This window comes from Cydia splendana, chromosome 17 (assembly GCF_910591565.1).
Source record: "Cydia splendana chromosome 17, ilCydSple1.2, whole genome shotgun sequence".
NCBI lineage: Eukaryota > Metazoa > Arthropoda > Insecta > Lepidoptera > Tortricidae > Cydia > Cydia splendana.
In genome coordinates, this window is record NC_085976.1 from 15,557,371 (window position 1) to 15,584,518 (window position 27,148).

At 36.8% G+C, this 27,148-nt stretch overlaps 1 protein-coding gene across 1 annotated transcript in view; it reads right to left on the bottom strand.

The window, feature by feature from the left end:
• LOC134798980 (uncharacterized) overlaps positions 1 to 27,148 on the bottom strand; it is a 98,203-nt gene that overhangs the window by 39,304 nt on the left and 31,751 nt on the right. The window contains exons 4-6 of the mRNA XM_063771405.1: positions 25,719 to 25,851; positions 17,370 to 17,443; positions 14,009 to 14,062 (exon numbers count right to left, since the gene is read on the bottom strand). Of these exons, the coding sequence (XP_063627475.1) occupies positions 14,009 to 14,062; positions 17,370 to 17,443; positions 25,719 to 25,851 (261 nt within the window). The remainder of the gene's footprint in view (positions 1 to 14,008; positions 14,063 to 17,369; positions 17,444 to 25,718; positions 25,852 to 27,148) is intronic.

The following is a 27,148-nucleotide window of genomic DNA, read 5'->3' on the forward strand; positions in this document are numbered from 1 at the left end:
GGCATTTTACCAATATCGACTCAGTGGTTTTGACGTTTCGGTGAAACAAACGACAGCAATATACAGCTAAAAACATACCCTTTCCGTAGACGGATAAAGAATATTAATATTATACTATCATATTTATTTTACTCTAAACGACTTTTTCTGCATTGGGGCTCGATTGGCCAAAATTGTTAAGGAGAGTCAAATAAAAATCCGATGTAATTGTTAGTATAAGTGGAGGGATTACAATTTTAATACTTCCTGTGTTACACATAATGTTTTTCACCTAGTAAGAGCTACCCGGTTACACCTAAGAAAAAACATATCATTTTTAAATCGACAATTATTGCAAAAATATTACTTTGCTAATCCGCGAAATAATAACTGACAAGACAAGAGATAAAAAATTCTAGAGAACGTCTAAGAAAAAATCGTGTCTTCTAGTTTGAGAGTTGCAATAGATTGCGATAGATTGAAGCGATGGTGGCCGAGTGGATATGACGTCCGACTTTCAATCCGGAGGTCGCGGGTTCAAATCCTGGCTCGTACCAATGAGTTTTTCGGAACTTATGTACGAAATATCATTTGATATTTACCACTTGCTTTTCGGTGAAGGAAAACATCGTGAGGAAACCTGCATACATCCACGAAGAAATTCAAAGGTGTATGTGAAGTCCCCAATCCGCATTGGGCCAGCGTGGGGACTATAGCCCAAGCCCTCTTGCGAGTGAGAGGAGGCCTGTGCCCAGCAGTGGGACGTATATAGGCTGAATGATGATGATGATGATGATGAGTGGTGGCATAGCGCAATAAAAAAAACATAACTTTGGCAATGTATTATGAATAACAAATTTGATTTTTATGAAGAGCATTTTTTAGAGAATTGATTTAATCATTTCGATAAATTAATGCATTATTTAATAAAACAAGGGAAGCCTTTTTATTGTTGTCCCGCGCGTCACTTGTTTTGTTATGACTTAAAGATACCCCCCAAAATCTTCTTTGTCTATTGAATAACGGTTAGATTAAATTTAATAATACCGCAATAGTGCGGTTAGTTGGGGGTCGATTGTCATCTAGTGTGGACGCGGAAACAGTTTAATTTATATAATAAAAACAGGTAAGAATCTCTTTTGATATATTTTGGTACGACAACAATGACATTTTTATGGACGCTTAATATGTTGGTACACAATCGAAATGAAAATATAGACCTATTTTATAATAATAGTTGCAAATATAGAGTTAAAATAAGTGAATCGGTTGTATCGTGTAGGAAATTTCGCAAAAAAATATTATTGGTGACATTTGTATGGCGACATTTACACGGCTGTTTTGACCGTATAAATGTCGATTGCGGCATACAAATGTCGACTTAGTGACATACATATGTCGAAAAAGTGCCATACAAATGTCGTTAGGGACTTACAAATGCCATTAAAATATAAAATAGTGGCATGCAAATTTTGATACTGCCATACCATGTCGAAAAAATGCCATATACGTGTCAAAAGTGCCTTACAAATGGGTAAATAGTGCCATACAAATATCGATCTTTAAACGTCCATATCCAGCTAACTATAAAAAGTAGAGTGGTGCCTCGTACAGTATATTTTTTGTTGTTAAGAACCCTTCTTAAAACAATGATTATTAAATCAGATTTTCCAAAATCAAAAAAAATGCCATATTTATTTATTTATCGTATGGCGGTTACACACTGGTTAAAATATATACAAATACTAGATGAAAACCCGGCTTCGCTCGGGTAAAATAAATAATAGTAATAGGTAATACTCATTTTGAATTAAGTAATTATTTACTTTTAGACTTCATACCTTCATCAAGGCAATGCAAGCAATGCAAGGCAAGGCAAGGCAAAAAAGGCTTCATAAAAACAAATATGTAATTAAAAAAACCTAATCCGCTTTTCTGGTAGCAGTTCGGTTCTGTAAGGGTCGCAGTTCTAACCTAACTTACTTCTGGTTGCAGTTTGGTTCTATAAGGATCACAGTTCTAACCTGACCCACTTTTCTGGTCGCAGATCGGTTCTGTGAAAGCCGCATTTATAACCTAGCCCACTTTCCAATCTCAAAAGAGGGAACCCTTTTGTACCTACCCTTCATGGCACTAAAGTGAAAGTATGGAAATTATCACTACTATTTCATTCTTTAAGGCGACGGTAGCGGTGGGTAAAATTTCAGATTCTGTCAATTTACCCCATTTCACACACAAGCGCACTTCACGCACACTACCTCACTTTACTGGGACAGGTCAGTGACCTATCATGTTTTTTTTAAGATTGGACTTTTAGTTTAGTATTGACCACTAGCCTCCTTTGAGGGTAAAAGCGTTCCATTGAAAGATGAAAGAGAAACAATGCATTTAATCTTGCTTTCCTTGTCTGTTCATGTCACACGTGACGTACTTACCTATTTAATTAATTTGATTGTTGACTGTTTTACTACCTAATATTGCTTTGTCGAGATACGCGTTTTGTACAATTAAAGCGAATAAAACAAGATGTCATTAAGTCAGATGTAAAATGTTATTTACTACTCTATACGGTTTTTCATAAGGTGCAAAATCCATTCAATAGGAATTTAAATAAATAAAGTTTCAGCAGGGTAGCAATTCCATTTTGGCGGATAAAGCGAAACAGAATAGTTCTATCGAACCTGCTTACAAATTTTCACGAGAATCAGTTGAGAAATGTGATCTGCAAAGGAGAACATACAAAAGCATTTTTGCCCAAGCTGAAACGGAGACCTTTGCTAACGCTCGGCCAATGATGGTTTAGGTACACCTATAAAAAATGGTTGTCCCTGCTGTAATTTTAATATCTTTATATTTCAACCGGTACAGTTTTACCTTCAAAAATAATCGGTATCGCTAAACAATAGCGGTACTAAACTACTTATACGTTCACGAAATCGGTATCTGCATAATTTGATTGTTAGTAAACTAACCTGAAAAATAATCTCAAAATCACCGAAACATTTACGTATAGGCTACTTTTCTAAAATTTGGTTTGTTGGTAAAAACTAGCCAAGTCAACTCCTTTATAATTTCAGGATTTTCTACACAACACAGAACTTGGCACCCATATAGATCTCAATTCTTTTGTCAGCGAGTCAACAACGACACATATTCTTAATATTGAACTTGGCTCTCATTTCACATTTATGTTTTTGTTGGGATAATATGTTACGTCATTAGCGCCAACTTTGCCTCCAGGGAAAGTAGTGGAAGGGAATGTAGAAAATATTATAATAGTTATGGCCACCCTGCTATTTTTAGTAGAAAATAGGTTATATTTCTGACAAAACTATATATGTACCAAACTTGTGCATAACTTGACTTGGGAATTTAGAGTTTGAGCGAGTTGTCTAATATAGGGTATATTTCGGCGGGCAAAAAATTGATAAATAATGAATGCAAGTAGAAAAAATTGAGAACCCTTTGACAAATATTTCCGGGTTTGAGTTATAACACATGAAGCATAGATTATGTCTATTGAGATTTAAACTAAAAAGGCCTAAATACACAAAAGTGTTAGCGGTGGGCAAAGTAATCCGGTAATTTGGCATCTATACCAACATTGCCCACCACCAAAAACGGATTAGGGTTGTCACTTTCATCTAATTTACCCAACTTCGCAAGTAAAAGAAGGTTATGTTTGTACACTAAAATAAGTTTATAAATATATACTGTATTTAATTTGTCTTATTATCCTTTATTTAGATGTTTTATCCCGTTAACGAATGAAAATCACAACAAAAATCATATTTTTTGCCATTAAACTATTGTAACAGATTTTCTCAAAAGTGACAACCCTAGCCTTTGTAAAATGCTTAGGCGAGCCTTATTTGGAAATGGGCAAAAACGGGTAGGCAACATTGCCCAGCAAATTTATTTTAAAGTTTTTACACTTATCGCTAAGTTATTAACAGGGAATGGTAGGATTGCCCAAAACCTTTAAGTGATCCTTAGACATCATCATCATACGAGCTGTATTTGAATACCAAATTGACGTGGGCAATGTTGGCGAAAACCCCGGATATCTTTGCCCGCCCTCTAAAACGCAAAAAAATGAGTAAAAACACGATAAAAAATATATTTTTTTTTCAAATAAACTGATGCGTTTGATCACAATGGACGTGCTGAGCAAAAAAAGTCATATGATGTGATGTTTTTTGAGAAATTCGTTTTAAAAAATAAGCGGGCAAAGTTGGTGATAATGACGGTACCTACTCTTCGAAGGCCGCAAAAATATGTGACATGGTCTTATGGTTCTACAAATAAGATCGTGTCAGATATTTTTGCGGCCTTCGTTGTGTAACATAAATTGCAGGCGACTGTACATTTGGAATAATTATTTTATTTCGTTTCAACGAAAGTTTCAAGTTTAGTACGAAAATACTTCAGATATGCAATATGCACAAAATGTAGACCTAATCGAAATAAAACATTGCTTTTTATAGGTAATTTATAAAACATTCGATACATAGGTATACATAACAATAACTAGAGCGCTATTGGCCTGTAAGCTTCATCTCGGTCTCCAAAGCCGCAAAAACTCGCTAGTACTTAGTGCTGGTCTAGCCGTTATTTTTTCTTGAAGATTTTCAGAGAACAGCACGTACACGCATTATACATATAGACGGAACGTACCGCATAATCATTATCATTTATTCGTCGCAATCCATGGTATTACAGATCTAGGTACAAGACTTTCAGGTATTACTTATACGAATTACATAACTCTTCCTGTTAATAGGCATTATTTTAAGATAAAAGTTCTATAATATAATACAAGATTACAATTGTCATCAAAATTCATTGACGTACATAAGTCAAATACGTTTTTAAACTGACGCAAAATGATACCAGCATAATAAAAATTGATCCCAATCAGTAAATATGACTCTTTAAACTTTTTTCATTTTAAGCGAGTTTTGAAGGAACATAATACTTAAATTCGACTGTAATCGTATTGTTTTAAGATAGTTTACTGCGGTTTTCAACCATTATAACAGCAAATCAAATTTAAATGAGACGCGAGCTGATATTTATGTACCCTATTTTTTGAAATACAATTTATCTACTGGTATACTTTCTCGTGTGCGTATATGATTTAATGTCAATATAATTGTCAAAAGCAAGAAAATCAAGCTGTCATTTTCATTTGAAGAAGTACACGTGTGCTCCGGTGTAGCCCCAACGGGCATCTGACTTGAAGAAGAATTTTGAGTGATGTCGTCAATGTATGGAAATTTTTCGAAAGTTTACATTTGAGATTGAATTTCTGTGTTGTCTTTGTGAGTAAAAATATAAATCGATAATAAATTGGTAGCTGGATTATCTAGCTTTCAGAATCATACAATAATTCAATTACTGTCAAAGACAAAATTGTTTTGCTTCCGTCTCAAACGGAACACCATATTTTGATTTTTTGAACTTTTAGTGTCGATTTGTAGAGAATAACAGCAAATTAAAAATACAATGGCATGAAGAGTCGGTACACGGTTTCTTCGTGAACAAATTTACGTGTAATTTAATGCAATTATTAAACATTTATTGAACAAATTATGGTTACAAAGTGAGGTCTAAATCGAAAACGTCATATACCGGCCCCTTAATATTAATGCCTATCCGTTAATATTAAATTCGTTTACAAAAAAAAAAACTGAATAAGTGCGAGTCGGACTCACCCATCAAGAACGGAACACTTTTTAATATTTGTTGTTATAGCGGCAACAGAAATACATCATGTGTGAAAATTTCAACTGTCTAGCTATCACGGTTCATGAGATACAGCCTGGTGACAGAGGGACTGTGGAGTAAACTGAAATAAAGGTTCCGTCACACCGGCGCGATTTCAGAGCCGGGCCTGAGCGTTTTATATGAAAAAGCGGCGCGCCCCGCTCACGCGCCGCACGCGAAACGCGCCTCTGTGACGGAGCCTGAAATGTCAAACCGGGCAAGTGCTCGTGCACGAAGGGTTCCATACTTTTTAGTATTTGTTGTTATAGCGGTAACAGAAATACATCATCTGTGAAAATTTCAACTGCCTAGGCCTATCGCGGTTCATGAGATACAGCCTGGTGACAGACAGACAGACGGACAATGAAGTAAAACTGAAATAAATGTCATATACCTACTAAGAAAAACTGGCCAAGTGCGAGTCGGAATCGCTAATAGGTTCCCGTTTTTTAGTTACCCTTCAGGTACGGAACCCTAGTATGAGTGTAATAGATTTGTAACCGGTCAGCAATGTGAGTCCCTTGGAGAAGCAGAGGTCTAGTCTAAACCCCCACTTACCATCGGCATTAACAGCCTTGTATTCTTGTTTGCCACCAACATGTCATATTAAAACATATTAATAAAAATTTACTTGGTCAACAATGTGAGTCCCTTGGAGAAGCAGAGGTCTAATCTAAACTCCCACTTACCATCGGCATTAACAGCCTTGTATTCTTGTTTGCCACCAACATGTCATATTAAAACATATTAATAAAAATTTACTCGGTCAACAATGTGAGTCCCTTGGAGAATCAGAGGTCTAGTCTAAACTCCCACTTACCATCGGCATTAACAGCCTTGTATGAGTTGTATGCTTGTTTGCCACCAACATGCCATGTTAAAACATATTAATAAAAATTTACTCGGTCAGCAATGTGAGTCCCTTGGAGAAGCAGAGGTCTAGTCTAAACTCCCACTTACCATCGACATTAACAGCCTTGTATGCTTGTTTGCCACCAACATGTCATATTAAAACATATTAACACATTCGACACCGCGTACCCGACTCTCGGGCACTCGTAAACTTTACTCAGATGCCGGCATACCCGCTAGTCGGGCAAGAGCTATAAACCTACACGCGACGCCGAAGTGCCCGACAGGCGGGCAAGCATTGCATCTTCACTACCTCAGGGCTGCCACTGCCACTAACAGAAAAAATTGTAAGTCTTCTGATTATTATGTGGTCGAAAAGTTGGTACAGTTGATTATTATATTTTATTACTTCACTTTGTATTTTTATTTACTTTACCTAATGCGATTACAAAATAAAAATTCTTATTAGTTGGTTACGTGAAATTGCATACACGGGTATGTATCAACTCTATCAAGTATGTATCAAGTCTAAACTCCCACTTACCATTGGCATTAACAGTCTTGTATGCTTGTTTGCCACCAACATGTCATATTAAAACATATTAATAAAAATTTACTCGGTCAGCAATGTGAGTCCCTTGGGGAAGCAGAGGTCTAGTCTAAACTCCCACTTACCATCGGCATTAACAGCCTTGTATGCTTGTTTGCCACCAACATGTCATATTAAAACATATTAATAAAAATTTACTCATTTCATCAGTCATATCCAGCCTAGCATTGCATTGGCCCCGCTTAAATATTTCGTTAATTTGTTTTTAGTATTTGTTGTTATAGCGGCAACAGAAATACATCATTTGTGAAAATTGAAACTGTCTAGTTAATCTAGTTATCACGGTTCATGAGATCTTGAGATACAGCCTGGTGACAGACAGACGGACAGCAGAGTCTTAATATTTAATAGAGTCCCGTTTTTATCCTATGGGTACGCAACCCTAAAAAGTGACCAAGGCCTCCAGTGCCCTAGGCTGGAATCAAAGCAGCGTCCTCTGCTATTGCAGCAGGTGCCTGTGCCATTCTGCCACCGGGCCACCCACGGCGGCATAGGTCGAATTTTTCCAAGTATACTTACGCACTACTTACTGAAGGCTTATGGAGCCTCGCCATCCCTAAGCCTAAATTAAATATTTTCTGAAAATAATTTGTTTTGATCTAATAACATATTGGAGTCCTCGTAATAGGGGTCCCGTTTTTACCCTTTGGCTACAGAACCCTAAAAATCAACCTTGTTTTGGTACTATGTACTACGCCTCACTATGACTCTGAAATTTTAGCAGGAATTAATATTTTTTTTGTTGTCACCTGTCAAATTAGAATATAATAGAATAGAATAGCCTTTATTGACCAAAAAATTAAATTTCAGCACATATTACATTTAAATAAATTTACATTTCATTTATATCAATTAGTTTCAATATTTTTTCCTTAGTAACTTTATTAAATAATTTTTATGTCATTGCTTTTTAATAATTATTTCAGTCTGCCTTCTTGGCATAGGCCTCCCCCAGCTCTCTCCACAGCTCTCTATCCCTTGCCGTCCCTATCCAATTAGGTCCCGCATGCTTCTTTATGTCATCCGACCACCTCATTATTTATTTATTTATTTATTTAATCTTTATTGCACAAAAGAAAACCTTATAGTACAAAAGGCGGACTTAATGCCATAAGGCATTCTCTACCAGTCAACCTTAAGGCTAAGCAGAGAGATTGTGAGATTATTGGTCTCCCTTCTCTCCTTTTTCCATCTCTAGGATACCATTCCGCTTCCTCTCTATCCCACTTATCTTTACCTTCCCTTGCCATATGTCCAGCCCAACCTGTTGCAGTCAAAAGTGTGAACTGGCCAAAGAACTTTTAACCGACAAAAACAGGCAAAACTGCTTTTGACTGAGCATGTTGGTCAAAAGTAGTTTTACCTGAAAATCATACCTATTTCTGGCAGCAGTTTCGTTTTTAGGGTGTAGCAAAAAAAAAAAAACCCTAACCTACCTATCTCTGGGAACAGTTTCGTTTTTTGGGCGTAGCAAAAAAATAACCCTAACCTACCTATCTCTGCGAGTACTTTTGACTGATAGTAACAGTCACAACCAGTGTTGGCCGTAATGGTTAATTCTAATTAACAATTAATCAATTGCATTAACCATTAATTCCGCAATTAATCAATTGCATTACGCATCAATATAATTAAAATTAGTTAGAATTGAAGTTTGAGACGTTTAATTACATTGATTGTCAATCTGCATTAACGTTTAATGGAATTAAATAATTTATTTCATAAACTAATAATTAATGTTACTTTTGCTTGGAACTATTAAAATTATAAATAAAAATAACCATTAATACAAGCTTCAGTGAATTATCAGATCGTGATACATATTTTAACATGAGACTCTACACTATATGTTTCTATACACTCATTATAGGTGTATTCCTATTTGTCGCTGCCATATGTGAGTTGGAGACAAATGGGAAACGGGGACAAATGGGATTTATATGCAGAACCTATTCCATCTGTTCCAGGTGGGAACAAATGGGAAAACATCAGAAAATGATGTGTTCCCATTTGTCCCCACCTTATTGGTGTGGAGACAAATGGGAAACGGGGACAAATGGGATTTATATGCAGCGTCTATTCCATCTGTTCCAGGTGGGAAAAAATGGGAAAACATGGGAAAATGATGTGTTCACATTTGTCTCCACATCAATAAGGTGGGGACAAATGGGAATGTTTTATACGAATGAATATGAACGGCGGGAAACAAAAGGGATACACCCGATATTAGTGTTCCCATTTGTCTCCGCTCCAATGAGATGGGGAAAAATGAAAATATTTCTATGCAGCGTCTTTTCCCATGTTTCTATACACTCATTATAGGTGTATTCCTATTTGTCCCTGCCATATGTGAGTTGGAGACAAATGGGAAACGGGGACAAATGGGATTTATATGCAGAGCCTATTCCATCTGTTCCAGGTGGGAACAAATGGACATACATCAGAAAATTATGTGTTCCCATTTGTCCCCCCCTTATTGGTGTGGAGACAAATGGTAAACGGGAACAAATAGGATTAATATGCAGCGTCTATTCCATCTGTTCTAGGTGGGAACAAATGGGAAAACATCGGAATATGATGTGTTCCCATTTGTCTCCACACCAATAAGGTGGGGACAAATGGGAATTATTTATATGCAGTCTTTTCCTACATGTTCCCCGCGGGGACAAATGGGAATACACCCATTATTGGTTATAATGGGTGCATTATTGGTGTATTCCCACTTGTCCCCTATGCATGTGTCCTACGCCATACATGAGAAGGGACAAATGGGAATGTTTTATATGAATGAATATGAACGGCGGGGAACAAAAGGGATACACCCGATATTAGTGTTCCCATTTGTCTCCGCTCCAATGAGATGGGGAAAAATGGAAATATTTCTGTGCAGCTTCTTTTCCCATATGTTTCTATACACTCATTATAGGTGTATTCCTATTTGTCCCTGCCATATGTGAGTTGGAGATAAATGGGAAACGGGGACAAATGGGATTTATATGCAGAGCCTATTCCATCTGTTCCAGGTGGGAACAAATGAGAAAACATCGCAAAATGAAGTGTTCCCATTTGTCCCCATCTTATTAGTGTGGAGACAAATGGGAAACGGGGACAAATGGGATTTATATGCAGCGTCTATTCCATCTGTTCCAGGTGGGAAAAAATGGGAAAATGATGTGTTCCCATTTGTCCCTTCTCTCATGTATGGCGCAGGACACGTGGATAGGGGATAAGTGGGAATACGCCAATAATGCACCCATTATAACCAATAATGAGTGTATTCCCATTTGTCCCCTCGGGGAACATATAGGAAAAGACTGCATATAAATATTTCCCGTTTGTCCCCACCTTATTGGTGTGGAGACAAATGGGAACACATCATTTTCCGATGTTTTCCCATTTGTTCCCACCTGGAACAGATGGAATAGACGCTGCATATAAATCCCATTTGTCCCCGTTTCCCATTTGTCTCTACACCAATAAGGTGGGGACAAATGGGAACACATCATTTTCTGATGTTTTCCCATTTGTTCCCAACTGGAACAGATGGAATAGGCTCTGCATATAAATCCCATTTGTCCCCGTTTCCCATTTGTCTCCAACTCACATATGGCAGGGTCAAATAGGAATACACCTATAATGAGTGTATATAAACATATGGGAAAAGACGCTGCATAGAAATATTTTCATTTTTCCCCATCTCATTGGAGCGGAGCCAAATGGGAACACTAATATCGGGTGTATCCCTTTTGTTCCCCGCCGTTCATATTCATTCATATAAAACATTCCCATTTATCCCCACCTTATTGGTGTGGAGACAAATGTGAACACATTATTTTCCCATGTTTTCCCATTTTTTCCCACCTGGAACAGATGGAATAGACGCTGCATATAAATCTCATTTACCCCGTTTCCCATTTGTCTCCACACCAATAAGGTGGGAACAAATAGGAACACATCTGTTTCTGATGTTTTCCCATTTGTTCCCACCTGGAACAGATGGAATAGGCTCTGCATATAAATCCCATTTGTCCCCGTTTCCCATTTGTCTCCACACCAATAAGGTGGGGACAAATGGGAACACTTCATTTTCCGATGTTTTCTCATTTGTTCCCACCTGGAACAGATGGAATAGCCTCTGCATATAAATCCCATTTGTCCCCGTTTCCCATTTGTCTCCAACTCACATATGGCAGGGACAAATAGGAATACACCTATAATGAGTGTATAGAAACATATGGGAAAAGAAGCTGCACAGAAATATTTCCATTTTTCCCCATCTCATTGGAGCGGAGACAAATGGGAACACTAATATCGGGTGTATCCCTTTTGTTCCCCGCCGTTCATATTCATTCACATAAAACATTCCCATTTGTCATAGCTTCATGCATGGCGTAGGTCACGCGAATCGGGGACAAATGGGAATACACCAATAAGCACCCATTATTACCAATAATGGGTGAATTCCCATTTGTCTTCGCGGGGAACATATGGGAAAACCCTGCATAAAAATACAGAGACAAAAATTACGATGTTTATTCTTGTTAATTGTTAATTATCAATCACATTTTTAATTTTCATTCAAAATTGATTTAATTTTTAATGGTTTGTAAAGCAATAACCATTAATTATTTTTAATTGTTAGTGGTTCGAAATAAATTAATATTAATGCAAATTGATGATCAATGCAATTGATAATTAATTTCCCTTCAATGGTTAATGGTTAATGGCAATTAACCTTTTCAATGGTTAATTTTTAATGGTCAATTGCATTAACGTTCGGCCAACACTGGTCACAACACAATTACTATTAACCAATGATAAAAGATATATACTATCTATATATCTTATTATATTTAATCTTATATTCAACTTACATTGACTCCGGAGATAACTTATTAGCTTTATGCAGTTGACTTTCCAATTCACCAATACACCTCAAATTTGATTCATAGTCTAAAGCACAGTTATTAAATATGTCCACAATACACTGTAGCTTTTTGCACTGTTTCACACTGGCAATGTACTTCATTACAGTGAGTTACAGTCAGCTGGCACTTAACTCAAAGTTTCTTTGAACAACGTCATTTTCATCTCGCTCACTTATTAGTTTATCACAGCTGCTTCAAGGTTGCTTTCACTTGCATTTCCAGGTAGCTAGTAGTGCCTTGACATGTAAGAATATTTGGAATCATTCTGAAATATTAAAATACAACTGAGAGACCGATGTTTATACTAAACACAATACACCCATGGAACGCTTTGAAGTTCAAATCTCGTTACGTTACGATGGCGTTTGCACTTTGCACTATGTTCGGTGACTATTTTTTATTGTTAACACACACAATACACTATTTAACAGGTTTTTATCACGTCTGGAGTACCGGATAAAGTATTTTCGAATAACAGCCGTCGTTGACGTCTAGCAGTCTAGGCAGTGTTGCTATCGTCTTAAAAGCCGTAACAGACTATCGCACGTTCTGGCTTAAAAACAAATTTATGTAATAATTATACCGGTATACATATCCATATGAAACGAAACTTAATGCAAATAATAACCATTATACATACCGGAAAGTCATCAAATAAACAGTAATATTCGTCTTGCTTTTTATTTAAAAAAAAACGACCAACCTAACTTGTAAGCATGTTTGCAGTTTCTAAACGCAACGCATAGCTGTCAAATGTCAACCAACAAATTGAGCCTTTAGTATTGTTTGTCGAAATTTTTTCACTTTTAAATGCAAAATACGCGACAATACGAATTTTGCGGATATATGTTCTCGATTCAAAAGTGTTATTTTTTTACGATCTTTTGTTTGAGCATAATTTAATTTGTTTCTACCGTCAAAGCCGCTCGCGTTTATATATAAGGATTACAGGAAGTATTCAAAATTTACAATTATGCAGACATGAACTCGCATTCTTCGCTATAGAAATGTCGAAAAAACATCCTCTTCAAAAATTTACCCTCCCTATATTTTTAGCTACATATTTAAAAGAAGCCTTTATCAATGAGACATGTCGGCTCCTTTGGGCCTCTACATTACAGAGTTTCAATAAGTGTTAATAGATATCAAAAAAACTGTAGGTAACTTTAGACAGGGGTTCCGCCAATATCGAGTGAAAACCCCCAATATCAGTTACCCCTAGCTTCAAATAGTTGCGCCCTATTGTCTTACCATATTCATATTCACCACGTAAATTATTGCAGGTTAATAAAAAAACACCCTGGAGTTTGACGTAGGTAAAGGCATGAAAGGCACTTCTCAATTCAGCATACAGACACAATTTAAAATCAGTAAAATATATTTTATCAGTCATTCATATATGAAAATATTCTTTCATAACGAGTAAAATGAAATTGTAAACATTTGTATTTTGAAGTAACACTCATTTAAAGCTTGATTTAAAAAAGTACTTAGGTACTTGACAATAACCTTAGTTCAAATGGCTAAGTGTAATAGTTTAAAATATCATTATTCTCTAGGGAATAAAATGGGTTATAGCTCCTGCTAAGCCTGCGTGAATAACCGCGCTTTATACGCAAGTGTGATGAAATAGTTATTTTTCACACTAAAGAGCAGAGCGGCAATCCTTTTGCTAATTGGTACAAGTTTAAACATTAAGTACACTTTATTGTACTTAATTTTGAAAATTTTGTGTTATTTCTACTTTAGAATCACGAGCCTGTTTGATCCTCAATGATAAATAATAAACGGAAAAGTGCGAGTCGGACTCGCCCACTGAGGGTTCCGTACTTCTTAGTATCTACATTACTTATATATTCCAATCCATTACCACGCATTCCTTTCCGGGCTCCATCTCGTTTCCGTTGTCTTTATTACTTAATATCTATAAACATAAAATATATTAACGCATGCTACTTAAAAAATATAGAAAACTGGATGTCCCACAAATTTAACTATATTCAGAAAACCATTTGAATTGAATAAAACGTTACATAGAGAAATACCATTTCTAAAATAATTATTCTGTTTTTTATTCCAAATTTAAAATAAAATACGCGTATCATTTATTCGCTTTCATTTTATTTTAAAAAATGATTGCAAGATTTATTCTTATTCGAATAAAATAAAATAAAAGTCATAAGCCGAACTATTTTTTATCATCATCATCATCATCATCTCAGCCATAAGACGTCCACTGCTGAACATAGGCCTCCCCCTTGGACCTCCATACTACCTATTTACCTATTTTTTATGCTAACCGTTAATTTGGCTATCAGCAGTGTATCTAATTTTAACAAAATAATAATTTTACCTTAATGTTATCCTACTAAATTTGGGCCAAAGTAAAAACCTTCTCGTTCCTTTTTACCCGAAATCGTGTGGGGTAATTGGAACCGTCCGCGGGGGAATTGGAAACACTGAAGATTTTCAATTTAGTATTACTTTTTAAGGATTTTGTTTTACCTCACGGGATACATAACAATTTACAAAGTAAAAATATATTGGATTTTCAATCAGTATGTATTTGGAATCATTGAGAATGCAAGGGGTAATTGAGAACGTGCTCGTATCTTTCCTTCCTAATTACCCCAATTGAATAATATCAATCAAAATGAGTACCCACTCATTAATTGTAATTTTGGTGAACTTGAAACCACATGGGGTTTGTAAGCAGATACCATATACAAGATAATAAAAAATTTTGAGTCTTCAACTCCAAAAACTCAATGATTACATCTATCAATGATATGTACTATTATTTTATGATCAAAATTATAACAAAAGTTGATAATATTTTGTTCGATTAATTATGACTACATGTCACTTAGTGTTAAACATACTCAAGATTTTTTTTGTGCAATTATTACGATACAAGTGCGAAAAGTAGGAAATTCGCAACGAGTGGCGATTAACTTAAAATCGACCGAAAGGGAGTGCTTTAAATCGACACGAGTTGCGAATTGCCTTTTCGCACGTGTATTGTACAACGTTTTACAGTACATATATGGCCTTTTAAATCTTCGATATAGGGGAGATGTGGGTATAATGATCCCCTTAAGGGAGAAACTTTACTGTGTTCACAGTTGGAGACAAAAACACAAGATTTAGGTCTTTATGAATAGTCCATTTACTAAACTAAGTAACTGCATACTTATTTCTCGTGTTTTTATATATTTAAATAATTATGTTATGTTTTCTAAAGGTTTAGTAAAGGATCATTTTATACATAGGTATGTATAAAACGATCCCTAGGGTAGAGTTAAAATAATCACAGATGATTCCTTTGTGATATCAAGACTTCTTCGTCTTAATCATTTAAGTCAGTCGATTCTAGCGTTTCTTCAGTCAGAAGATGACTTCAATTCAGAAGATGAATGCTATTTTTTTTTTCTATTTTGGCCTTATTTTTAACGCCGCCAGGCGCACAGATTTTGCTTGCTATTTTAAAAGGCAATCCATAATTTAATCGCATTAATAGCCCTTAGCATTTCTTCCTAAGGTCATTTTTTCGGAAGTAAGTGGCTTTGCGCACATAAATTCGCGATATGATAATATGTTATGGCCTGTACAGGAAATGCTCATAGTAAATTACTTAGGGGGTAAAATGATACCAGGGATTTTAATTTTATGTGTAATATTTGAGCTTTCTAAAACAAACAAACCTTATTACCGTAACTTAGATATAGCTGAAAGCTATTTTTGTTGATCTCTACTAGTATTAAGTGTTTAAACACAACCTTTTTATAAGATTTTGAAGACTGTTCGATTCGGTGTAGATTATATGTGACAGCCCAATGTGCTGAATAAAGAAGAAAAGATATTGGTGTTTTTTCGTTTTGTCTGTCAAGCCTAAATCAATATTATAACACCCCTAAAATATGACAGCTGTATATGTTGCGGTTAAATAGATACGATCAATTTTTGGTATGGGCGTTCAGTACTTTATTAATTAGTTCTAATATTAGGACGTTGGGTCTTCCTCGGAAATACCCTCTTTGAAACTGGGTCGTAGGAGGTTACAGATTGTATTTTGTATGTAAGTGTGTGAGAAGTGCGACTGTGTGCACCTTTCCCCCCGCAAAAAATGGCAGAAAGATTTGTACGGTAAGATATCGCTTGGGCCCCTCCCTTCCGACGTGTCGGAAGCCGGTGTTGCTCGAAGGCAATAGCCATTAGGTCAAAAAAGTTAGAGCATATTATTTTATGCCAAACATTGTTAGGGATTTCGAAGAATGTGGTAAAAAGCATTAGGGATCTTGATAGTTATGGTACAAATGCTTAGGACAAATGAGTCTTAGGCTAACCATTACATTATGGAAAATAATCGTTATGACAATTGATCGTTAGGGCATGTGCCCATTAGGACAAACCAGTTAGGGCAAGTGACTGTAGGACAAACGTTGTTAGGGATTCAGAAGGACACCCGTGGTTTCAAGTTCACCAAAATTACAATTAATGAGTAGTACTCGTTTTGATTGATATTATTCAATTGGAGTAATTTAGGAAGGAAAGATACGATCGCGTTCTCAGTTACCCCTTGCATTCTCAATGATTCCAAATACATACTGATTGAAAATCCAATATATAGTATATTTTTACTTTGTATATTGTTATGTATCCCGTGAGGTAAAAGATAATCCTTGAAAAGTAATACTAAATTAGAAATTCTTCAGTGTTTCCGCGGACTGTTTCCAATTACCCCATACGGTTTCGGGTAAAAAGAAAAGGCAAGGTTTTTATTTTGGCTCAAATTTATTAGGATAACATTAAGTTAAAATTATTATTTTGTTAAAATTAGATACACAGATAGCCAAATTAACGGTTAGCATAAAAATAGTTCGGCTTATGACATTATTGTATCTTTTAAGAGCGTTTGAAGGTATTTCCCCTCATATTTACGGTAGAAACCGCTTAATACGATCACATTTAATACGTTTTCTCACACAATTAACGCTTACTTTTATATTAGTGCATTGAACTTGTTTTTATTATACATTTGTCCACTTAAGACGCGTCAGCCTTCCAGAATCTTCTTTGAACCCGTCGACCACTAAAGACGCGCGCAGCTACAGCATCAGCACAATATCAACATTCGTATATTTCCAATGTCGCACCGCATATGATAGGCGTGGCGTTCAAAGGGTTAAGCGGGTTCTACTGTAAGTAACTTAGCTACATACGTTACGTACCTTATGTAGTTCGTCAAGCAGACATTGTCGCACAATTTCACCTTTACGGCAGGCCGTAGTACGAATCTTGTTTACTGTAAAGAAACATAATATTGTCTTCGATTACCGCGATAGTAAAGTTACTCATGAAATATAAACTAACTGATTAAATTGTCAACCTCCTGAGTGTCACGTTGCACAGCGATATTATCGGCATTTTTTTCAAATTACTTAGGTATGTAAAGTAAATATTCTTTATTGCACCAATAATTACATAATAATATGTGACGTCCCACCTTATGGCGGTTGGCGCTTACGCTATTATTAAAGCCGCTCCAATATAATTGCGGCGCTATGCGACGTAAGCCCCAGCCGCCATAAGGTACCTTTTACCATGGAACGTCACATATATACATTTAACATACATGTAAAAGTACAAAGAAATTTAAACGGAAAATAAAAACAGGTAACAACAGGCGCTCTTATCGCTAAAAAGCGATCTCTACCAGACAACCTTTGGGTAGCAGGAAATGTGGAACTCATACAAAAGTCAACAGGTAGTGCAAGGAGCTAAATATAGACACTATTAAACACAAACACAATAATATATAAACACACAATACTAACTCACTAATATCATTAATATATAAGTAAAATATATAAAAACAAATACAAAACAATAAAAAATACATATAAACACATTATAAAAAACCTAACCTAGGGTGCCACCAGCAGCGGGGCAAGACCCAAGCTACCGGTGGTCAGGGCCGCAGAGAGAGGAACCGGCGCGAGGAACTATCCGCGCTGTGTCCAAGATCACCGCCTTCCGCATCTGACCCTTGATCCAACCACCTAGCGAGATTCCCTCAAGATGTTGGTCGAGACTCTTCGCTATTAGACCGTTCACTGAAACGACTATCGGGACATTGATCGTCGAATCAACATCCCACATGGCGATTATCTTGTTTTTATTATTATTGCTTTATTCAACTAGGGTCTTAGGTTAGGATTATACAATGTGAGTATAAAAGTAAAATATAAAAACACTTACAAAACCCTGATTTAAACTTTCACGATTATTAAACATTATCAAACTGCACAACGGGACTTAATCGCGTATTTAAGTTTTAAGATTTACCTCCGACGTTTCGAGGACGGCGTTGTCCCCGTGGTCTCGGAGAAGACTGGCTCAAGTTGACATCAACATCTTCTAGCCGCGCGAGTTTTTCGAACTACCCGCACTTGGTCTTGTTTATCAGTTTGAACGTTTTGCGCACTAGGGATGTCACTCTGTCGACACACAACACTAACGATATTCGATTTATCGACTGTCGATATTCGTTTCCGCTTACATTTACTAATGACTGGATTCCATGTGGATGAGATCTTAAAACCCTCGTCCCGATTAAAATTGCAATGTTTTTTGATTTCAATGGCTTCCCGCACTTTTCTACTGTAGAAATGGCGATCCGTGGAGAGGATTTTAGGGTTATGCAGCTCAATCCAGTGGTTTGGTCCTGACTCCAGCAAATGCTCAGCCACCGCAGACTTGTTGACCTGACGATTTTTGACAGCTGCGATATGTTCCTTAACTCTTTCTGCTATGGTGCGCTTAGTTTCTCCGATATAGGAACTACCACAACTGCAATCTATTTTATAAACGCCAGGTGACTGGAACGGAATAACGTCCTTCGGTGACCTTAGGCTCCCTGCTACTTTGGATAAAGGTGTGTACACCGTCTTTATAGAGTACTTTCCAAGTACTGTGCCAACTTTATCCGTTACCCCTAAGCGGAAACATGTAAGCGGAAACGAATATCGACAGTCGATAAATCGAATATCGTTAGTGTTGTGTGTCGACAGAGTGACATCCCTAGTGCGCAAAACGTTCAAACTGATAAACAAGACCAAGTGCGGGTAGTTCGAAAAACTCGCGCGGCTAGAAGATGTTGATGTCAACTTGAGCCAGTCTTCTCCGAGACCACGGGGACAACGCCGTCCTCGAAACGTCGGAGGTAAATCTTAAAACTTAAATACGCGATTAAGTCCCGTTGTGCAGTTTGATAACACTTACAAAACATTACAAAAAATATATAAACACATTATAAAAAACCTAACCTAGGGTGCCGGCGGCAGCGTGGCAGGGCCCAAGCTGCCGGTGGTCAGGGCCGCAGAGCGAGGAACCGACGCGACGTACTATACGCGCCGTGTCCAAAATTACCGCTTTCTGCATCTGACCCTTGATACAACCACCCAGCGAGATTCTATCTAGGTGTTGGTCGAGACTCTTCGCTATGAGACCGTTCGCTGACATGACTATAGGAACAATGATCGTCGAGTCAACATACCACATGGCGGTTATCTCGTGAGCTAAGTCTAGGTACTTGCTGGACATGTCCTTCTCGGCCTTCACGAGATTCTCATCATGGGGGATGGTGACGTCGACGAGCACGAATATCAAATCAAATATCTTTATTTTGCATAAAATATCGTACAAAAGATGGACTTAGCAATTAAGAAGCACATGCATACTTCACCAGCAACTGGTATGCAAAACACAAACCCTAGCTATGCTACATCTATTAATAATGCTAATAAATCTAATAGTAAACATGTCCCTTCTTATAATTACAATGTCAAAACAAATGTCATACTTAATCTAATTACAATGTCAGTATCTACTATCTAGTCATATTTGAAAAAGTCGAAAAATTCATCAATTGAGTAAAAACATTCCTGTATCAACCAGCTCTTAAGTTTACGCTTAAAAAGACTAACAAGGAAGGGTACCCAACTGGTCAGCTCCGATTTGATTTATTTTTATATATGTTATGGAGTAGTCTAAAATAACAGACACTTATTTTTTTTTAGCTGCCCATACTCAGCTTACTGGGAGAAATTGGCCTCCAAAGTACTGAAAAGTGACAAAACGCTCTAAATTCTTTAGAGAGTTTTGTTCAAGCAAATTGCTAGATAATTACTGGTTTAAATATATGTTGGAGAACATGAAAAAATAATGGACACGTGTTTTGCTATTTTGGCTCAAATTTATATTTTACATAAAAAAACACACTTCAAAGTTTCATAATTCTCATACTTTCACTTACACTCAAACTTCACGTTGGTTATTTTATTCGTTTTTTTATCATGAAAACTAAAAACTTCCCGGTAGTGAAGAATGTTGTCATGGTTGTTAACCGGTTTGGACATTAAGTCCTAGCATATTTTGAAACATCAAAGATCCTAAAAGTGTACATTTGAAATATTTGAATACCCTGTTAGGCGCGCGGTATAATGGTGAACGCTGAGCTGCAGGCGTGCGGCAACGCGTTGGCGGCGCCGGGCGGGCGACGTGAAGTGAAGCGCGTGAAACGATGACAAGTATGAAATATTGAAGTGTGTTTTTTTTGTAAAATATGAATTTGAGCCGAAATAGCAAAATACGTGTCCATTATTTTTTCATGTCCTCCAATATATATTCAAACTTTTAACTAGTAATTTGCTTGAACAAAACTCTCTACAGAAGTTAGAGCGTTTTGTCACTTCTCAGTACTTTGGAGGCCAATTTCTCCCAGTAAGTTGAGTATGGGCAGCTAAAAAAAATACGTGTCTGTTATTTTAGACTACTCTATAACATATATAAAAATAAATAAAATCGGAGCTGACCAGTTGGGTACCCTTCCTTGTAAGTGGTAGTACTTTGAGATCATCTTGGATACAGTTATAAATTTTTATTGCCATACAATAAGCGCTCTTTCTATATAATACTGTCTTTTTAGCAGGTATGACGAGACGATTAGGGTATCTTGTATTAAACTGACAAATTTATCTAGTAAAAAGTTCAGGATGCACTCTAACAAATAAACAAATTTCATATAAATACATACATGGCACAGTCAGAAGTTTCATATTTCTAAATAGAGGTCTGCATGAGGTCATTATGTCAACATTAGTAATAGCTCTGATGCACTGTTTCTGTGCTAAAAGTGCTTGGTTTGCGTAACTAGAATTTCCCCAAACAAGAATACCATATCTGAGTACAGAGCAAACATAGCCGTGATACGCCTGTATTGCAGTCTCTTTCTGCTAATTTTTGTCAATCTCCACAAGGCAAATGCAAACGAGTTTACTTTACTACATACTTTATTAATATGCTCATTCCAAGATAAAGTATCATCCACACATATACCTAAAAATTTAGTCTGATTAGACACTGTTACAGTTCGATCTAAGGAAGTAACTGTGAGAGGTGGTTTGACAGCATTCCTATTTACAAACTGGAAGAATGTTGTATTTTGTAAATTATTTTGGTTTAACCAGGTTACAATGTTTTGGATTGTATCATAAATGTCATTGTTATATGTCTTAGGGTCACGACTAGGGATGACGACAGACAGGTCATCTGCGAAAAGAGTACATTTGAACGTCGTTACATTTGGTAAATCGTTAATGTACAGTAGGAAAAGTAAGGGTGCTAAAATACTCCCCTGAGGTACTCCAACATTGTTAAGTTTAGTCGACGATTGATAAGTAGTTACTGTTTTGGCAGAATTAATTTGCGATACCTCCACAAACTGAGTCCTGGCATGCAAGTAATCTCTGAGCCAATCATTGACGACTCCACGTATACCGTAGAGTTCACATTTGGCTAACAAGGTTTTGTGACAGACAAAATCAAAAGCCCGGCTCATGTCAAAAAAGACAGCAGTTACTGGCAGACTTTGGTTCATGTAACTCAAAATATTATTTGTTAAGTTGTACGCAGCTAAAGAGGTCAATTTCCCTTTCTGGAAATCAAATTTGCTCAGCTTTGATTAAATTAAACTTGTTTAAAAATGAATTTATGCGTCCATGAAATACCTTCTCGAATATCTTTGAGAAAACTGGAATAAGTGCGATTGGTCTAAAGTTTTATACACTTTCCTTGCTACCTTTTTTAAATAATGGCTTTATTAAGGCTTTCTTTAGGGTTATAGGAAAGACTCCACTTATAAAAGACATGTTTACCAGGTAACTAAGTACTTCGGCGATTTCCTCTCTACATATTTTTAATACCTTGGTCTGGATTTCATCATAACCAGCCGAGTTCGTTGGTTTAAGCCCATTAATTATTTTACTAATCTCGTTTTTATCAGTTGGTATCAAAAACATATGTGTGTTAATTTGCTTTTACTAGTAAATTGGCGTGTTCCCCACGCTTGAATTAGTTAAATTTATGTAAAAGTCGTTAAAAGCATTCGCAATATCAGCGGGAATAGATATAATAGTATTGTTAATGATTAATTTATCAATGTAAGCGTCACATGATTGAGTTTTAGTAGCGTTTTTAATTATATCCCAAGTCGCTCTACATATGTTTTTCGATCGAGAAACATATTTCGCGTTTGCACATCTGTGAGCTTGGTGTATGCAATGTTTAAGAATTTTCGAATAATTATTAAACTTCTGTTTTGCGTTTAAATAACCCGCGTGACCCCTTGGTTTTTTGTAAAAATGAAAACGTAACTGTCTTTTGGTTTTTACAGATTTTTTGATACCTATTGTAAACCAATCACAAGATTTAGGCTTATTTGAGGTTTTTACTTTTAAGATGGGAAAACATAAATTATAAAAAAGGGTAAATGTATCATGAAAGTGTTTGAATGCCACCGACACGTTACTTTCAGCATAAACTTCAGATCAGGATAAGCTAGCGATATAGCCACAGATTTTTTTTTAGATTTTCTGGACTATAATCTCTCTCAAAATGGTAATACCAAAGAAGTGGTTTATCTATGTTGCTAATTGGAAACATTAAACTTTGTGCAGTTTCGTGGTCGGACAAACCCAATTTGAGAATTTCACTCTCAGATTCAGAGATATTTGACATTATTTGGTCGAGGCATGCTTCTCTACGCTTGGGGTTATTTATGTGTAGCATAAAATTATTATTTGAAGCAATTCTTGTGAGCTCATTCGAATGTTCTGTGACTTTAAGTATGTCGATGTTGAAGTCCCCAGCGATTACTATCTTATATTTTGTTTTATATTTTAGCTTGCTTATCAAACGTTCTAGTTTCTGTAGGAAATTAGTTGCGTGCGTTGATGGCGTTCTGTAAACACAAATAACGATACACTTTATCGATATTATCTCTACACCACAACACTCAAAAATAATTTCGGAAATTTCATTTGATGTGATCTAGAGTACGATGCGTCATACGTAAATTACCTTCCATACCTGTTTTAACAAATGTCTCAGTAAAACATAACACGTCAAAACGATTGTGGTTTTTGGCTAGTTCATCAATGTTATTTCGATTAAATCGCGTGCTGATAGATCGATCGTACGGCCCGGCGCTGCGATCGATCCATCAGCTCGATGTCAGGCTTATTGGCTACAATAGTCCTGTCAGTGATGATCCTCCTCCTTAGTCGTACACTCTTGTCAGAGTGGTCGTGGTTATGGGTTTTCCTTTCCTATGTTTATTGCGGCTGTTGCGATACTCCTCCATCTCTCTCTGTTTGTGGCACTCCGAGCACACTCAGTTAGGGAACATTTCGTCGTGGACTTTATGAGATCCGTCCACCTTGTTGAAGATCGGCCGCGAGAACGTTGACCTTCCACTCTACCCTGCACTACCAACCGCTCCATCGACTTTTTGTTGCGGATGATATGTCCAAACATTTTCAGTATTCGCACTTGCACAATCGATGAAAGTCTTTGCTTGACATTTAACTCTTTTAGGATGGAGAGATTAGTACGGCGAGCAGTCCATTTTATTCTCAGCAACCGTCTCCAGCACTACATTTCAAGTGCGTCAATCTTCTTGCGATCTTTTTGATGGATTGTCCATGTTTCAGCTCCATACAAGAAAATTGGAAATACTAAACACCTCATGAGTCGAACCTTTGTGTTTTTGGTTATTCGGCGATCTTTCCATATTTTCGTGAGCTTCTCCAGAGCTGATCGTGTTACGGCACAAAGTCTTTTAATTTCTTGTTCACAATTTTCAGTATTTGTGATAGTGGATCTCAGGTAAACGTAACTCTGGACGACTTCTCAATTGGCTGGTCGATTCGAATCTGGTCGATTGTTATTTTTACGATCCACTATCATCATCTTCGTTTTATCCCGATTTATAGTGAGACCAAAATCGGAACTGGTTGTTTCCAAAAGTAAAAGGAGCTGCTCACTTTCCGCCTTTGACGTCGCAAGAAGGGTGGTATCATCTGCATACCTCAGGTTAGATATCAATCGGCCGCCAATTGATATTCCTTTGTCCCACTTTTCTAAAACAATCCGCATGATGTATTCGGTGTATCCTATAATATCCTATAATGTCAGTGATGATAGATCGATCCCAATAGAGCGTGGCACGACCATTTTCGAGAACTGGCGCAGGTGAGTACTTGTAGTAGATGATAATATTCGCTGCTGCTGGTAGCGCTCACTTGAGGAGGATTGTCCCGTAGGCGGATAACATTTATTATTATGATTACTATATTTCGAAACTCAGTTTTTTAAAGTTACATGAGTTGCGCATGACACGACCGGGCATTGTCATGCCACAAGGCATTAAGTCCGCCTTTTGTATTTTTTTTTGATGTGCAATAAAGCTTAAAATAATAAATAAATAATTGTCCCAATACCTACATTTACTTCACACTAAAATACTTGATTTTATATTTCGCAACTTGTTTTATGTACGTTTATATGTAGTTCACTTCTGCAGCGGATTACGACGGATTTTAAGAGGCTGTCTTTGTATAATGTTTATAGTCGTCATCTCGCTGTTTTCGAATATCATAGTTAGTCTGTGGTGGCCTTTTACAAAGTATTTATCATTTTTATCTTGATTCCAATAAACATAGAGCCTTTTAAATTCATTTTAATGACCATTCTGCCGACAAGTAGTGTTCATTGCATGCCGTTGGATTTCATCTTATGGGACGTATTTGTTAAGCTGTGATAGCATCAATCTGGTCTTATCTTCAACTTCTGTTCGCGATTTAGACTTTGAAACACGCACGTCTTTTAATATATGAATAAATTAATGTATTTAAACAGGGGCCATCATCCAACTGAAATGACTTTTAAAACCATTAATTAATGTCATTGACACAAGTTTTTGCGTTTAGGAACTTCCACATTTTTTTATAACTTACATAGCGATTTGATGATAATTTGATGTTAACCAGTGATCTATGACCGGTTAAGGGCAGCGTAACTTTTTAACAGACGTTATATGTGGTGCAACCCAAATATGCAGTTAGTGTTCATTAGCGTTTTAATTTTTTAACCATAATCAGCACGACAAATAGGCATCGTGCAACCCGTCCTAAGTTTTTCTTTTGTGCAAGACTGTTTAAACAATTAAATATATTTACCACGGCTGCATATTTCTGCGACTTTGTCAGCGTCCTTTCGCTTGATTAATCCAACATCCACCGGGAACCTCATCCATTCCACAACACGCCTTTCCTGGTACCAACCGTCCTCGAATTGTTGATCGTCTACGATCTGCAAAATACAAGCTATAAGAAACTAGAAGCAATGTGACAATTTGTGAATAGGTATACTGTAATGTAACTAGTGCGAGTCAGACATAATGCTCTACAGTAGGGGAGCCCAGAGGGGATTATTTGGAGTTACTCGAGCGTGTCATACTACGATACGAGTGATATGTTTGTACCCGTGGAGATCTACTTTAACCACGTTTAACCGTGTAGGTATGCCGGTGGAGTAGGCGACGGAGCTGCCAGCCTCAGTGGTGCTCGCGTGCTGCCAGCCTCGCCGGTACGGATGCCGCCGCCAACGCGCGTCTTTTGTTTATAGGTATGTTTAATTTTTCTCTGTCAACGAGCAACTATTGTACAGTTATTAACAGACTTCACTTTCATAGAAGGAGGAGGTTCTGTATTCGGTTGTGGCTGTTTTTTTATGTATTTGTTCACCGATTATTCCGAGACCCGTGGGCTGATTTGAGTAATACTTCTTTTTTTCGAAAGAAGGTACAGTCACCTGCAATAATATGTTACTCTTCGAAGGCCGCAAAAATATCTGACACGATCTTATTTGTAGAGCCATAAGAGTGTGTCACATATTTTTGCGGCCTTCGAAGAGTAACATATTATTGCAGGTGACTGTACTTCCAAGATGGTCCCACATTAATCTGGTGCTGTTTTGAAGATGGGATCCATGAGGAATTGAGGGGACGCCTCAATTTTTAAAGGCACATGTATGGTGATTTGGGTGTTGTCTTAAGCAAATCAAGCATTTCATCTTGAAAACCACTAACTTGATGGAGTGGACCTGATGATGATGATTGTTGATGATATTGATGATGATTTTATAAATGTAGATAACCCGACTGAGACTCCGGAACCCGTGGTCCGATTTGACTAATTATTTTTTTGTTTGAACGAAGTTAGCTCCAAGGTGTTCCCATAATATTGTTGGTTCTAATCTGATGACGGAATTCATAAGGAAATGAGGGAACTCCTTAATTTTTAAAGGCACGAGCATGGCGTTATATATATCGTTGTTTTCTATAGTAACTCAAGCATTTCCTCCCGAAAATCACCAATTTGATGAAGTACAACTGTAGTCTTACCACGAGTTTGACACTACATATTTGTCACTTGGTATGTATTTTGGAAAAATCCATTCAGTCATTTTCAATTTTAGCAATTTAAAAAGTCAACTGTGGATTGTGAAAATTTTTAATGTTTTCTAATCATTTGTTAGACCAAGTAGTGAATATATTACAGTATAATTTATGATCTACTCACAAAGCCCTTTCATTTGGCACCTCATA